The following is a 15,697-nucleotide window of genomic DNA, read 5'->3' on the forward strand; positions in this document are numbered from 1 at the left end:
TTTACAATTTCCGAATATTTAATGCAACAATAATTTTTTTTTTTTTTATTTAACTAGCATTGTATTTTTTTTAAAATCAAATCTTTCATTATTCAATTTTAAATAACCTGTATTCAAAGCTAATATTTGAAATAAATTTTTAACTCAAGCAATTTGTATAGTGATTAAATAATTTATATTTTTGTTACCTGCATCCATTTATGTGAAAAAATGATTTATTACAATGCTATGTTTATATATTTTATAGTCAATTCAATCTGTTTTTTTTTTTTTATTATTAATTTTATTGTTTCATTAAGAATTTGCATTTCAATTGATTTCTAGTCTAATATTAAATTTTATTATATTAAAAAATTTAGCCATTGTAAAGTATTATAATTTTGATTTTATACTGTGGAAAATAAGTGCTTTCTCAGAGCAAGCAGTTTGTTTACTTATATTTTTGCTATTTTTTTGTGCAGTGTAAAACTTAATGTATAATATATATTGTAATGTTTATTGATTTTTGCTCAAAAAGTTGCTATACTTGTTTTTTGAAAAAAATTATTTTTAACTATATATATATTAATGTTATAATTTTTATAATTCATAAATAAACTATATATTTTTTATGAGATGAGCTTATCAAAAGTTTCTTTTTACTATTAACTGAAGAATTAATAAAATTTATAGAAGTTGTTTAAATTGTAATTTTTAATAATGTTAAGCGTGTGTTTATATGTGTATTATATTCGGAAAGTGTTCCAATATCATTATTTTCAATGCTAATCCAATGACCAGTCTAATGAATGCAAGAAGAATGTGATTGTTCACTGAACCTATGACCAGTGTATTTTTCAACTTTTTACAGGTAAATTCATTAAGCATTTCTGAATTCATTATTAATGATTATTTTTTTAAATATTTATTAATGAAAGTGTAAAAACATTAAATATATCATGGTGGTACCTGTCACGATATGTATCAACACTGTTTTCATTAGTTTAATAGAAAATGATATTGATTGAACAAATTGAAAAAAATTGATGAAATTGAAAAATAAAAAATGATAACATTAAATAATCATTAGATTTTTTGCAAACTAGTACTGCTAATGATTTATCACCTGATCACATAATTTTGTTTAATAATTTTAATTTATTTAAATGATTAAAGTAAAGAAAAAGTTCAGTGATTAAGATAACTTGTTATGCTTTCTTAAAGAATTTAAATCAGAAAGACATTAAAAAAGTCTTTTTAAAGTATTTTAAAAATTGGAATTTTTTTTTTAACAATCACAAGCAGCACTTTATTCTGCACTAACTAATAGGTGATTTTCCTTTCGGAAAATAATTGTATAAAAAGGATTTTTTTCTTGCCACTCTTTTATTGCTAATTAATTTCAGTACTTCATCTTTTTTTTAAAAAATTTTCCAAAAAATAAGTAAATAATCTCTCGCACAAAATTGCTAAATGAGCCCAAAATGTTTCTAATCTTTTCACTATAAAGTTGATGCAGTAATGAATTGAAACAGGCTTACAAACAACAGCTATTTAAATATTACCTTGAATAGCATATTTTGCACGCTTTTGAAAAGTTAGAAATATAAAGGTATTAAAATTAACATTTGTATATGCAATAATCAATAGAAGATTCCTATAATGCAAACTTTGAAACGCAAGAATTTGCATTTTCTAGAATCGTAAGTTTAATATCGATCAATTCACATATCTAACAGAGCACCAATATTTTTTTTGAACTGATCTATCAAAATGCTTTAAAATAATTTTTAGTTACAAGTGCACAAAAAAATTCACAATTTACAGAAATTTTATTTTACATAGAGCACTGGTATTAATTACAAAAAAATATATCATTTTAGTTTGCTTAGCTTTTGAAAGTATAGCCTCTCCTTTGAACAAATAATCTAAAAAGTTAAAATGTTCTTGCTAAGTTGCTTAGCTGCAGACATTTCTTAGCTGTGGTTTTCATTGTTTACATCTAAGAAGTTAGTGTGGTTTACTGGAGAATCATGCTAATTGAATTTCTTTATACAGATCTTCACCTGTTTTTATTAGCTTGAAGTTATTAATGCAATGAATTTAGAAAAGTATTTTTGATACTATACTACTTATTAATAGATTTTTTTTTGTTGTTATTTTTAGAATTATAGAACCTTTAAACTAAAGAAACCATGGAAAAGCACATAAGTATTAGATTCATCGTTTTTGTTGCAAGTAAGTCAATATTTAATTGTATAAATTTACATTATATATATATAAATTATATATATATAAATATATAAATTAATTATATAAATTTACATTATATAAACTATAATTTCTAAAATAACTTAATAAAGATTAAATAACATTCAATGCTTGATGTATTTATTTAATAACAATGATTAAAAATCATTATTAAATCTTATAATTTTTTTTGGACTAAATCTTGAGAAATCTTTTTCTCAAAACGATGGTATTTTATCTAGTTGTCTTTCTTAGTAAGTTTTTAAAATATGTCAAATTTAGTATTTTCTATTGTTTGCATAACACCTTATCATAAAATTGTTTTCATTATAAAAATTTTCAGAATTTTTATACACTTTTCAATGTAACAGGTCATTTTGTCAAGAAAAAAAATTAGCCAATATTTTTGTAATATTTTTGATACATATACACTCTATAACAAAAAAATCGACGCACCAAGAAGGAGTTGTCCGATTAAAACGAAAATTGGTGGATAGGAAGACAATGTACAGAATAGTAAATGATTAAAATTTCAGAACAATTGAATAATTTATTGCAGAGTTACAGTAACAAGTTCAATAAGGTGTTGAGCCACCTCTAGCCTGGATACAAGCTGTCACACGGCGTGGCATAGACCGATAAAGCTCCCGGATGGTCTCTTGCGGTATTTCCTGCCAAATTCGATCCAATTGTCGAACGAGGTCATCAACATTCCGTGCCAGATGTAATCGCCTTCCCATCATATCCCAGACATGCTCGATGGGAGAGAGATCTGGTGATCTGGCAGGCCAAGGAAGAGTTTGACAAGCTTGCAGACAGTTCATAGCAACACGTGCTGTATGTGGTCTGGCATTGTCCTGCTGAAAAACCAAGCCAGGGTGCTGCAAAACGAACGGTAGCAAAACAGGTCTTAGGATGTTGCCGACGTACCTCTGTGCAGTATGTGTACCTCTAATGACGACCAAAGAGCTGTCAAAGGAAATGGCACCCCAGACCATAATGCCTTGTTGAGGGCCGGTGTGGCGTGCAATAGTGAAAGCAGGATACTCCCTCTGCCCTGTGCGTCTCCAAACACGTCTTCGATGATCGTCAGGACACAGTTGGAATTGGGATTCGTCGCTAAAGACTATACGTCCCCAGTCGGCATCATTCCAGCCATATCTGTTCAAAACATTCATGCATACGAAATTTCAAAGCAATATTGCTTCTTGGTGCGTCAATTTTTTTGTTATAGAGTGTATATAGAAGGTCTTAAATAAACACAGAATAGATTTTCCAGCAATGTAGAAAAATGAAATGAATAAATGTTGAAAAATCGTCGCTGTTAAAGTTTTCTTAAAGGTAAGTTCTCCTAGGTTATGATTGCTATTTTGAAACACTAGTCAATTGTGCATTACTCATTCAGATAGCATCTGTAGTCTTGACTAACTAATGAAACATTCTAATAGGAAAAGTACTTTTTATTTTACAAAGAAGGTAGAATTGGGGTTGTCAAAGCAGTATGATAATGAATACAATATTAGATTGTTCATAAACAATCTAATGATTGGTTAAAATATCTTAGTAAATTAATAAAATTTAAAAAAAAGAGTGAGTGCTTGAGAACATTATCTTGGTCAAAATTCTTTTAGATCAAGAGGCAAGAATTGCATAGTTATGGTACACATAAATTTGTAGCTATGATACAAGAAAATGCAAGGTATTCACAACATATAAATGGATTAAGTTTAAAATAAAATATGCTAAGTGTAAGTTGAAAGGGTGAGTGTGAGTTGATAAAGGGGAGAATGTATTAATATACATATACAATTTCAGAAATATACATATACACCTGTACATACATGAAGAAATGTGGCTTAAGTTAAGGATAAAGTACATGAAATGCTGTTAAGCTTTTAGCAAGAAGAATATTTCTGTTATAAAGCTGAGTATGATCAAAGAGTATTAATGAAGGAAAGAGATTAAATAGAATTATAGTCGATGAAAATACTTAGGATTTATGTGTATCGAATATAATTATATGTATTTTAAAATATAGAAATATATGTTATGAAAATATTTAAATTCTCACTCTTTGCTGCATGATTTTAGGAAAGAGAAAAACTTGAATGCAATTTAAATTTTTATTAGATTATATATTAAAACTTGTTAAAATGTGTTCAATGAAATGCTTATTATGGCTTTTAAACATTAATCGATTTAGTAAAAATATATATTTGCTTTGATTGAATTAAATTTTGTAAGAAATTAAATTTAGCTTAGGCTTAATAATGTATTGTTACTCTTCGACTTTTCCGCCAAGTTTAAAACTTAAGATATGTTACTTCTAACTAAAGTTATTTTAATATTGTACTAAGCAGCCACTATGTTAGGACTATCCCCTCAATATCTCATCCTTTATACAATCTTGATTTCCCTTAACATAGATTTAACAAGATTCTGATGGGCAGTTGGAGAAATTCAAATTTTATGCCAACACCTAACGGAGGGGGTTTCGAAATTCGATTATTTTTACCGACAAGTATGGAGCAATGTTTATGTTAAAAAAAAACAACTTATTTTTCTTTCATTTTAAAGTTAAAATTTACAAACATGTAATACAAAAAATTTGAAAATTTTTTAAATTTCTAGTTTAAGTAAAATTTGGGCAAAGAAAAAGTTCAAATTTTTTTTCTCATTAAATTTAAGAATTTTTCGAAATTTTATGAAATGTTTTTTTTTTAAATAAATTTTTCGACATAAATTTTATTTATACAAAAGTGCATCTATTATTTGAATTAAATTCTATAATGCTTAAAATTAGTTTACTGCAGTCCAAGAACAAGGAGGGAGATATTACTACTTCATTATGTAAGTATTGAAGGGAGTATGAAAATTAGCCTTTTTTTCTGACTAGGGAAAACGCATAAGTACCAAAAAACATGCTTACCTAACCTAACATTTGAACAGCCCCTTAGTGGCATCTAAGACTATGCTTGACATATTTTCCAATAGTATGAGACAGGATGGTTTTGGATGGCCCTTTTTATTTTGTCACACAAATGCTTAACAGTATGGAGATTTAGAAGACTTACATAACAAACTAAAGTTTCCAACATGTTTTTCAAACTTATCATTTGCAATATCAACAATATCTTAGGATGAATTATTTTATCGAAAGTACCTCTGGCCTTTAGTATAAATCTTCATCATTACAGAATGTACTTGGTCAGCAACAATGTTTAGATATGATGTTCTCATAATAAAGGTCTCAAAACATATTAGTAGTACTATACTAGTTTTATAGTAGCAACAAAATGATGCAATAGCATAAATCTGTCAGATGGGCGTAATAAATTTGCCACTCAGTGTTCAGGCCAAATGGAGGCCATAAGATAAATGCTTTGGTCTGTGGTACTCATGTTATTCAAAAGGCATTTTAAGTAAGTGGTTTTTGGTTTTGTATTTTAAAGAGGTAAAAAACACAATGATTGTATAGAACTTAAAAATTAAGTTTCATGAAATAGTATAGTTATTTCAATTTTTCTTTAAATCAAAGTTAAATCTATTAAAGTCGTTAAACTGTTTTGATATTAGTTATTTAGCTATTAAGACGATGACAAATGGAGAACTAAGCAGTAATTAACAAAAGTCATGTTACATTTTAATTGTTGGTATATGCTACATAAATGATGGCAGCATAGACTCGATTAGTTTCACTTATACGATCACAAACAATTCTCTTTGATTTTGCTGTATATTTTATGTGTAATACTCAGAATATCTGATTCAAAAACAAATATAAATAAATATATATATATATATATATATACATATATATAAATTTTATAGTCAACTTAGACACAAATAGTAATTTAGAATTAATGGAGGGTAATTCGGGTAAAAAAAAACTGCAGTAATTAAGTTTTTATAATTACTTGCATAATTTGACTGAGTGCATAAGATAGGTTGATGTCTAACACTTATGAATAATAGACATTGATATTGCTTGTTAATGTTTTTTTGCACAATTTTTAAAGGTTTTTTTTGCAAAAACTTTGTTGACTTTACACTAAATTATTATATTTATTCTAAATTTTTAAGTAAAATTATTATAGAATCAGGATTTTGTGATACTTGGACAGTTAGACTCCCTTTTATACTTATAGTTAAAAATTTGTAAAAATGAAATGAAATATCTACATGATAAGGGTCTCAAACTGATGCTTAAATAGGGGGGGGGGGGGTCAAAATCTGAAAAAAATGTTTAATACTGTGTTTGTTTAATCCTGATACCCTGCATACTTTTACCCATAAATATTGAAATTAAATAGATTTGTTCATTCTGTTATTACCTTATTTTATAAAATTTACATATTGGTAAGACTTTTGCTTTTGTTTGTTCTCTTGTAATATTTTAAACACCTTAATAAACAATGTGATTATTTTGAAATTCTTCTTTTGTAACTTGAATGAAACTTCAACCGATCGTGATAAATATTTTATAACATCAAGTAAAATATTTGTAACTTTTTTCTTAAAATTAAGTATAATAGTTATTTCAATTTGAATTAAAATAAAAAATTTTAAAATCGAATTTGTTTGGAGGATAACTCTTTAAATGATTAAATGATTTTACATAATTATTCGAAACATTTATGAGCCTTTTTATGCATGAAATACATTTTTTATTAATTAGTTTATATTTTAATTACATTTTCTAAAAAATTTGATTGTATTGATTTTAAAAAAATGGAATGCCTATATTGATAAAATAATTGTTTCTAATTAAATTAATAATATATTAATTTTTCTAATTAAATTGAAAAATGTAAAACTTAAAATTTAGGTTTGTTTGAATAACATCTCATTAACTGAAAAGTTGTTTTATTTTGATTATTTAAAGCAGTGATTCTCAACCACTGTGCCGCGGCACTTTTGTGTGCCGCCAAATTCTTAAAATGTGCCGCCAAATATTAGAAATGATACAATAAAAATTATAATGAGTAAAGTTTAAATTAAAGAAAAGTGTATATATATATAGATATATATATATACTTTTTATAATTTTTCCACGCTTTAACAGCGTGAACATCTTTGTCGGCAATTGTATTGTCTCTGACAATCTTAAAATAAGATGGAAGTGTTTAAATTGTATATGACACACAATTTTAAAAAATATTGTAAGAGCTAATCATTAAAGTAAGCTATGCAATTAAAAAACAAATTAACGAAGGATAACTAAAAAAGCAAACATATAAAAAAACAAATTAGCAAAGAATAACTAACAAAAATTAAGCTAACTATAATTAGCAAAAAAACTAGTTAACAAAAAATCACAAAAAATAACAGTTAATAATTATAGAAAACAAGCTAACAATAAATAACTAGCAAAAAAATTAATAACTGTTACTAATTAATAAAACATTGCTGGAAAGAAATAATTAATCCCTTAATAAATGTGCTTTTGTAGTGCATATTATTTTATTTCACATTCAAAATTATTATCACAAACTATTTAACACAGTATAAAATAGGTAATTAAACAACTTTTAATCTAATTTTTTTCATTGTGTGCCGTCAAATTTCAAAATCGTTAAAAGTGTGCCGCAACAAAAAAAGGTTGAGAATCACTGATTTAAAGTATTTATGACCCTTTTAAATATATTTATCTAATGAGTAGACTGATTTTGAAGAAGATATATTAGGAAATAAAAATAGGTTTGTTCACAAAATAAAAAAAATTTATAAATTTTGTTAACTTAAGACCATATTGCATTCAGATGATTTTTATAGTTATTATTTTTTTAATAATAATCATGTTTAAAAAATAAAATTATTCCTACTTCAATATAAAAATATGAATTTTTCACTTGGTGGATATGTTTATTTTTGTTTTTATTTTTCAATTAAGGACCATTAGAATGCTACAGCTTTATAACAGCATTTCTTTTTTTTTTCTTTCCAGTTTGAATTCAGTTCAGATATATGTTCCACGATGTTTGGTATGAGTAATTTTACAAGAAAGTTCAAAAGTAGACCTTAACAGAACCAGTAGCTTTGAACAAAGTTCGCTCCTTAAGGTTGAACTCTTTTGGCTTTCTGATTTATTTGCTTCATTTTTCATTCACCAAACTGAGCACTTCTTCTTTGGATTCATCCGACTGCCCATTGGGCAACTGTAAGTCTTAGCAAAATCATATGAGTTTGAAAGTGGGCCCAGAACCCTAAAAATAAAGAAGTTGAAATAAATACGAGAACTAAAGTAAGTTTTTTCTTTTTATATTTTCAATTCTAATCTAAAAAGAATATTAATTTTTTTAAATCCTATGTATATGTTATTATTATTCATAATTATAGTTCATGATTGTATTTATTTAGTAAATTGAAGTAAATATAGAAACTAAAAAAACTGCTCGCTTTTAATATTTCAAATTTTAATCTAAAATAAATACATGCTTTTAAAATTTTATGTATCTTATGTACTTTATAATGTGCTCATAACTAATTAAATAGTGTTTAAAAGTTTATTTAATTTTTCAAACTAATGTAGGAGCTTAAATAATTTGTTTCTTATGCAAATTTTTTTACTGAAGTATGTTAATTAATATTTTTTCTTAACTTAGTGAGAATTTTCAGCCCTTCAAGTTTTTATTTCCAGGAAAACTGCTCAGAGTTCAAATTCATCATTCAATTTTAAATGCTGAATAATACAAAGATCAACTTCTTATCTTTCAGAAACTTCTTATCTCAAAAGAATGAAGAAGGAAACAGACATGCCTAAGAAAATCATGATAATAGCAAAAGAAAAAGACCAAAACTAAAATAACTGGATCAGGTGGAAGAAAATAAAAAAACTGGATAAAGAAATTTGGAGCGAGAATGACGTGCGAAGTCAACAAGGGCTGTAGAGTTAGATAAGAGGGTTAAAGAGTGAACAGATTGTTTAAACACTGAAACCTCAAGGAAATATCACTTCTATGTAACAATCTCCTCTGTTTACGAACACTTTTAGGGGCACGGAATTTTTTTCATAGACTTTATATTGAAGAAAACCTTTAAGAGACACCATCAAAACCTTCTCCCTGTGACCGGGCACCAAGTGCGGAAAAAATCGAATATTGAAACACGAAGAAATATCAAAACAAAAAACATTAACCAAGCAAATAAGAAGATTTAAATGTATTCGAAACATGTAAGTGACTCTTATGTAGTTTTTTTTTAAAAAAATTTGCCGATTTTTTAAAGAGATTGACAAAAGACGATTTATTTTTAGAGTTGAAAGTTAAATCAGAAAAAAGTTATTAAAAAAAATAAGCATCTCTCATAAAAAAAATTCCCATCAAACCTCTTCTTAAATTTTTATGATATAAAATTAAATACAAACTTAAAAAACATAATTGTTCATTTATTTGAAGTAGTTCTATCATTCGTAATTGGTAATTTTGTTTTTACACATAAGGTTACCACCAGTTAAGGTTATTTTTATTGACACTAAATTTCATTCATCAGTTCCTTTTTTTATGACGCACAAGTTGCATTTTCGCACCAAGAAAATAACACTTACTGAAACTAAATTGCTTGCAAAAAAATCATGTTCCTTTGATGTAATTTTAAAACCAGTGAATGTAACCCCTAGGAACGACCATTTACTGTGGAACAGAGTGATCGCTTCCAAGAGGTTTCTCTGTAATTCCTTAGAATCAATCAAGCATTTATCAAAGTGTAAACGAATAATGTTTTGTTATTTCTCCATAGAAACAACATTTTCTGCTTTAAAAACGGTGACTGATATGATTGGAGATCTGTTATAGAGACATCTGTTGGGTTATTTGAACTTGGTATTTTCAATTAAATTTTTTTCCTTTCAGATTTTTTTTATCTCTCAGTAGCTATCTGGAATGCAAATTTTGAATATAACATTTGCTTCTGTATGAAAAATCAAGAGCTTACCTAATAGGGCCTGGACTATGAACTGAAGATCTAACCTTACTCAAGGCGTCTTCGGGTCTCATAGACCCACACCAAATCTACAAGTAATTTTATTCTCTTTAAAAAAAATATTGCAATGATTTGATATTTGTTTAAACATGATAAATTTTTTGTGGTCGTATTAAGTTTATACATAGTTATCATAGTGGTCAAGATAAATTTTCGTTGGATGAATATAATATGCTGGATAATGAAGAGAAAATATAATTATTTCTTTAAAGGAAAAACGCTGTAACACTTAAACACAAATTGTAAAACATGAAATTTGCATATCTTCAAAGCTTATCGACTTAAGTGAACTTTTTCAATACCATAAGATCGGTAGGGTAATGAAAAATTGTGAAGGACTAGGTTTTGATCCCCGACAGCAGCTTACGCCCCTCTCAGCTTCTGATCATTGGGTAGCAGTTTCTAACACAGTCGGTGCTGACCACATAGCCACCATACCACCGTTGGTCACAAAATTGTAAAAACTTAACCTCCATAGCACCCAGACCCTCAATGGGCTGTTGTAGGAATGCTTTACTTTCTATAAGATCTGTATTGTTCATTGCTGTCGCTGCTGAGATTAGACATGTGACTGCAAAGGGTTGATACTTTCATTAATAAAGTATTTTTATTTTATAACCGTCTTTGAACAGTGAACCCAATATTTTGGGGTTACGACTACTAATGTCCAACTTTGTAGCCTTGTAATTTTGAACCGAATTCAGAAGACAAGAGAACTGCTGGATCAAGTAATGGAAGAACTTTTGCCTTCGTGGAGGACTTTTTGATGGAAGGCGAATGCTGTATCCCTTGATCCATCATGGCTCTAATAGTAAAGTTATTAAAAAATTATAATCTAGTATGCTAGGAGCATTAGTTATTGAGCCTATTGTTTTAGATTTCTCAAATGTTTGGAGGATTCAACGACCATAAATACGTTCAGCTTTACATAATTTATTTTATTAATTACGTTTTATTTTAAATTCAGTTCCAAACCAGAAGAAAAATGTATAAATAAACATATAGCACTCAATAGAGACAACGTTTCATATCCTATCTATGTCACGTACGCAAGCTCGAGCTCTTAAGTTTTTTTTATTTATTTTTAAAGTTATTTTTTTAACAACTGCCTTAGACACAGTTTTTAAATTTTTAAAACAATTATATAGCGTAATATGTAGACTTGTGAACAATAACTTTTCACATTCTTTCACGTACGCATGTCCAAGCAGGTTCCCAATCGTGGAACTACGCTTTCAATTTTAGGCTAAAAAGCGTTATATTTTAAAGTCTCTAATATTTTTTGTCGTGAGATTGATTGATCAAAACGGCTGAATACTTACTTGTGCATAGTTGAGAAAAAACAGCTGGTCGTGCGTTAGGTTCAACCCAGGAAGTAGAGGTTCTTCCCCATGTCGTGATACATACTTTTTATAAGCCTAAAATAAAATTTAGAATTAATTGTACGCTTGAAAATATTTTCTTGTTTTTAATATATTAGTTTTATTTTTTAAGAAGTTTCAATCTTAAAAATATTATGAACATTGCTATTGTTTTAAATGTAATTGAGGACAAATTTTTTTAATACCACTGAATTTTAAATATCCTTTCCATCCAAAACCATAGACTCTCAATCTGTTTTGCTAAAAAGCTGGCAATAATGATTTAAAAAAATTAATAAATTAAAAAAGGAGCCAAATTGAGAGGGAAGGAAATACTTTCAACATGGCTAGGCTACCATTGGGTTGTCTTGTCAATATATTGGACATGATCTATTTGCTGATAGATCATATCGCCGACACGAGTACACCGTAGTAATCTTGTCTGCGAAATGAGCTGTCGGAAATATTATCAGTCGGTGGAATGATTGTCCGCAATATGAACAAAACTCTGACGTATTAGGACGTCACTTACAATATATAGAGTGTTCTCTAACGACTGTCCTTTATATATATGTTTTAGAATTCTTTAACCCCTTCCTTCTCGCTCCCGTGAAAATGACTGGGTGAGGTTTCGCCTTCTCCCATGATATTCCCGGTCTGGAGTGCTCAGTAGTAACGCGCCAATAAGAATGAAACTAATTCATTTCTTTTGCCCGGGAAACATTTTATTTCTCATTTTACTCACCAGATGGCAGTACCAGTAATTGTAGATAGTTAGTTTATTTTTAACTAGATGTCAGCACTAATCAAATAAGTGTATAATAAACGGGTATAAAAAAATAGGCACTTTTAGGATCGTTTTCTTGAAAATTAACCAATCGTTAAGGGGTTAAAAACAAAATAAGAAACAAACTGCGCATGTACGGTTTTATTTAAAATTTGGCACTATTTAAATATTTTAAGATCAAAATAAATTTGATTTAAAATATGCATAATAAGCCATTTCTTTAGCTTGCAGTTGGTTTATTACGAAAGAGTTGTTACCAGTTTTATTTAAAAGTATCGTAACTATGAATAGTTGTATCCAAATAAATGAAAAAAACTGGTTGTACACGAATATTTTAATTAAGTATCCATTTCCTCTCTAACATATTAAGTACCTATCAATTTAATTTTGATAAGGTACTGGGGTTTGTTTATACTCCTTAATAAAACTTTATGTAATTAATGTATTATAGTCGATAACGCAGAAATATCTTACTTTTACAAAACAAATGTTAAAAATGAAACACTTGCATTACCACTTTTTAGAAAAAGATCTATCTTTTTAAATAAGTGCTAGGCATAAATCGGTTATATGACTTTTTTTTTAGCGTTTTTGAAATGTTTAATTAAAATTAATAAATCTTAGTCTTCTTTAATATTTTTTGCTAGAGATGTTTTCCAGTAAAAGCAAAATATATGCTTCAATTTAATATAGATTCTTGGTTTACTAAATTTGACTTAAAAATGATTTTTAAGCTATTTGATTTTGTTCTTAACTCTCTAACATTCAGGATTAAATTAATGAGTATAGGACGCAGTTTAAATTTAAATATGTTATATCACTAAAATTTGAAAAATCAGGTGATTTTTTGAAAATATTTAGGAAATTGCAAAACTTTTAAGTAAATTTTTACGGATGTATCGGAAAGTTTTAATTTTTGACTATTTCGAAAAATAACATGTACAGTGTGCCCCTCCCCCCCCCCAAAAAAAAAAGGAAACGGACCCCTCTGAATAACTTTTGATCTAATGATCTGATCTTCACATTCTAAAACTCTTAATGTTTTGAGGGGTGACTTCAAATATACTAATTAATTAGTACAGACGATATTTTGAATTACGAAATCAGACACGAAAACGTACTTTCTCTGAATAAACATACCTTTTTTTCCAACGGATTCAGACACCATTCAAATTTCAGACACCAAAATATGGTCCCCTTAATGTCAATTTTGCGTATTTTGCCATATCTCGAGAAATTTTTAAGCGAATTGAAAAATGTTTGCGCACAATTATAAATTTCGTTCATCTAAGGATAATCACATGAAAGAAGTAAATTTTAGTACATTATTATTTTATTAAATAATAGTCAAAAAATGTTAAAATTGTATGGTATACAATTTTTAACATCATTTTAAAGTAGGTAATTTTAAATGGCAAAATAAAAAAATTGAACGAAATCGGTTCTATAGAAAACGAATTTTAAAATTCAAGGAGCTATTCAACCAATTTCGCTCAAATTTTGAAATTTGCCATGTAAAATTACTTTAAAATGATGTAAAAAATTGTATGCTTTGTAGTTCAAATGTTTTTCTATTGTTCTTTATAAAAATATAAAAAAATAATAAATATTCACTAAAATTTACTTTTTGCATGAAATTATCTTTGGATAAACGAATTCTACAATACCAGATTGGGGCTAACCCTACATTTTAGGTTTAAGAAATCAGAATCCATTGAGAGAAAAAAAAGATACTTTTATTCAGAGATATTACGTTTTTGTATCTGGTTAATAAATGAAATCTGGCAAAATAAATAAAATATCGTCTTACAAATTGATACTTACAACTTAAAATATTGTCTGCACTAATTAATAAGCATATTTAAAGTCACCCCCTCAAATCATTAAAAATGAGTCCCGGAACGTGAAGATCATATCATTAGATCAAAAGTTATTCAAGATGGTTCAGTTTTTTTTGTTGTTGATAAAATCTTACCCTATAAGCTTGTTTAAGTCCCCCATTATCAGCAATATTTTCTCCTTGGGTCATTTTTCCATTGATCTGAAAATATAAACAAATTCGCATTTTGTAAATAGTACAACATCATAGCACAGCTTTGAAGAATAATAAATACATATTTACTAATAAATTTTTGGCTTAGATAACTTAATTTATGAATTTCTTTGTGAAACTCGACAGTTTTTAGAGTATTATTTATTATAATATAATAAATTATTATCTTTATGTTATAACTTGATTTTTTTCAATTTGTTTTATTAAATTTTTGTTTTAAAGATAAAACTAACTAAACATTTAAATAGTATTTTCGTTTAAGAATTTTTTTCCAAGTTACTAGTTTTATAATTAAGCTGAAACATTGAAATTCGAATAAGCATTGAAGTTAAAACAAAGGATACATATTTACTGAATCTGGTCTATAATATTATACTTTTAAGCTTGATAAATTTGTTATGAAGCCAAAGAAAAGGTGGATTAATTAAGAAAGTTGTGTTATATACTCGCATCACGTCTGCAGTTTAAAATTCGAAATAAATAACGGATAAAAGCACAGTTATATGAATAATTGCCAAAGTCTGATGATGGTTTCGATAATCGAACAAGTATCGTTAAAAGATTGAAGTTAATCTATAATATTTCTTCAAAATAAGCTCATTTTATTTTATATTATAACCGTCGTTTAACAGCCGACCCAATTTTGGGTTTACGACTACTAATGTTCAACTCAGTAGCCTTAAAATTTTGAACCAATCCGGAAGACAAGAAAACTCCTGGATCAGTATCCTCAGAGGTATGATTCGTTATGGGAACATGGAGGACTTTGTGACTCGACAGATTCAACGTGCATCAGTTACCATTTACTACACGGGGCGTCTTCGGCCGACAGATATCGGGGGACCGAACCCACGCCCTCTTGGACATGGGCCCAGTGCCCTACCAACCAGGCTATCCCAGCCCTAAAATACACTCATTATCATAAAAGTTATTGCACCTAGAAAGAGTTGTCAAAGTGAAATGAAATTTTACATACGTAAGTGCAACGTTAATATTCCCAATCGCTACACTCGAATACGCTATCTGGGAAGAAGACCGGATCCATGTCGTCCTCTTCTCAGTTGTATAGGAATCTACGACGATATTTTCCCCTTTCTTAATATATTTCGTATTTAACGGTCAAAAATATTTTTTAAAATTTTCATGACGCTTTCTTGTAAAACTACTATGTTCAATGTAGTTTTCAATTCCTATATAATTTTTTACTGAATTTTTTTTAATCTATTTGAAAAGCAAGACAAACTAACGTACTTCATCTCCTATGACTCTCCACACGCAAATGGTGAA

At 27.9% G+C, this 15,697-nt stretch overlaps 1 protein-coding gene and 1 long non-coding RNA gene across 3 annotated transcripts in view; one reads left to right on the forward strand and one right to left on the reverse strand.

Annotated features, from left to right (window-relative positions):
• The first annotated feature begins 712 nt into the window (after positions 1-712).
• Positions 713-8,314, forward strand: LOC110282822 (uncharacterized). The gene is made up of 3 exons (XR_006225427.3): positions 713-850; positions 2,146-2,217; positions 8,177-8,314. It is a non-coding gene; the product is annotated as an uncharacterized LOC110282822 (long non-coding RNA).
• The window catches only part of LOC107454885 (neprilysin-1), a 241,921-nt gene continuing 234,378 nt past the window's right edge, over positions 8,155-15,697 (reverse strand). For both annotated transcript variants that reach the window (XM_043044756.3, XM_043044755.3), the window contains exons 17-20: positions 14,333-14,398; positions 11,532-11,627; positions 10,162-10,238; positions 8,155-8,435 (exon numbers count right to left, since the gene is read on the reverse strand). In XM_043044756.3, the coding sequence (XP_042900690.1) occupies positions 8,336-8,435; positions 10,162-10,238; positions 11,532-11,627; positions 14,333-14,398 (339 nt within the window). In that variant the 3' untranslated portion in view covers positions 8,155-8,335. The remainder of the gene's footprint in view (positions 8,436-10,161; positions 10,239-11,531; positions 11,628-14,332; positions 14,399-15,697) is intronic.

Source organism: Parasteatoda tepidariorum, chromosome 9 (genome assembly GCF_982258835.1).
Source record: "Parasteatoda tepidariorum strain Cologne lab strain chromosome 9, Ptep-v5.0, whole genome shotgun sequence".
NCBI classification, from domain to species: Eukaryota; Metazoa; Arthropoda; class Arachnida; order Araneae; family Theridiidae; genus Parasteatoda; species Parasteatoda tepidariorum.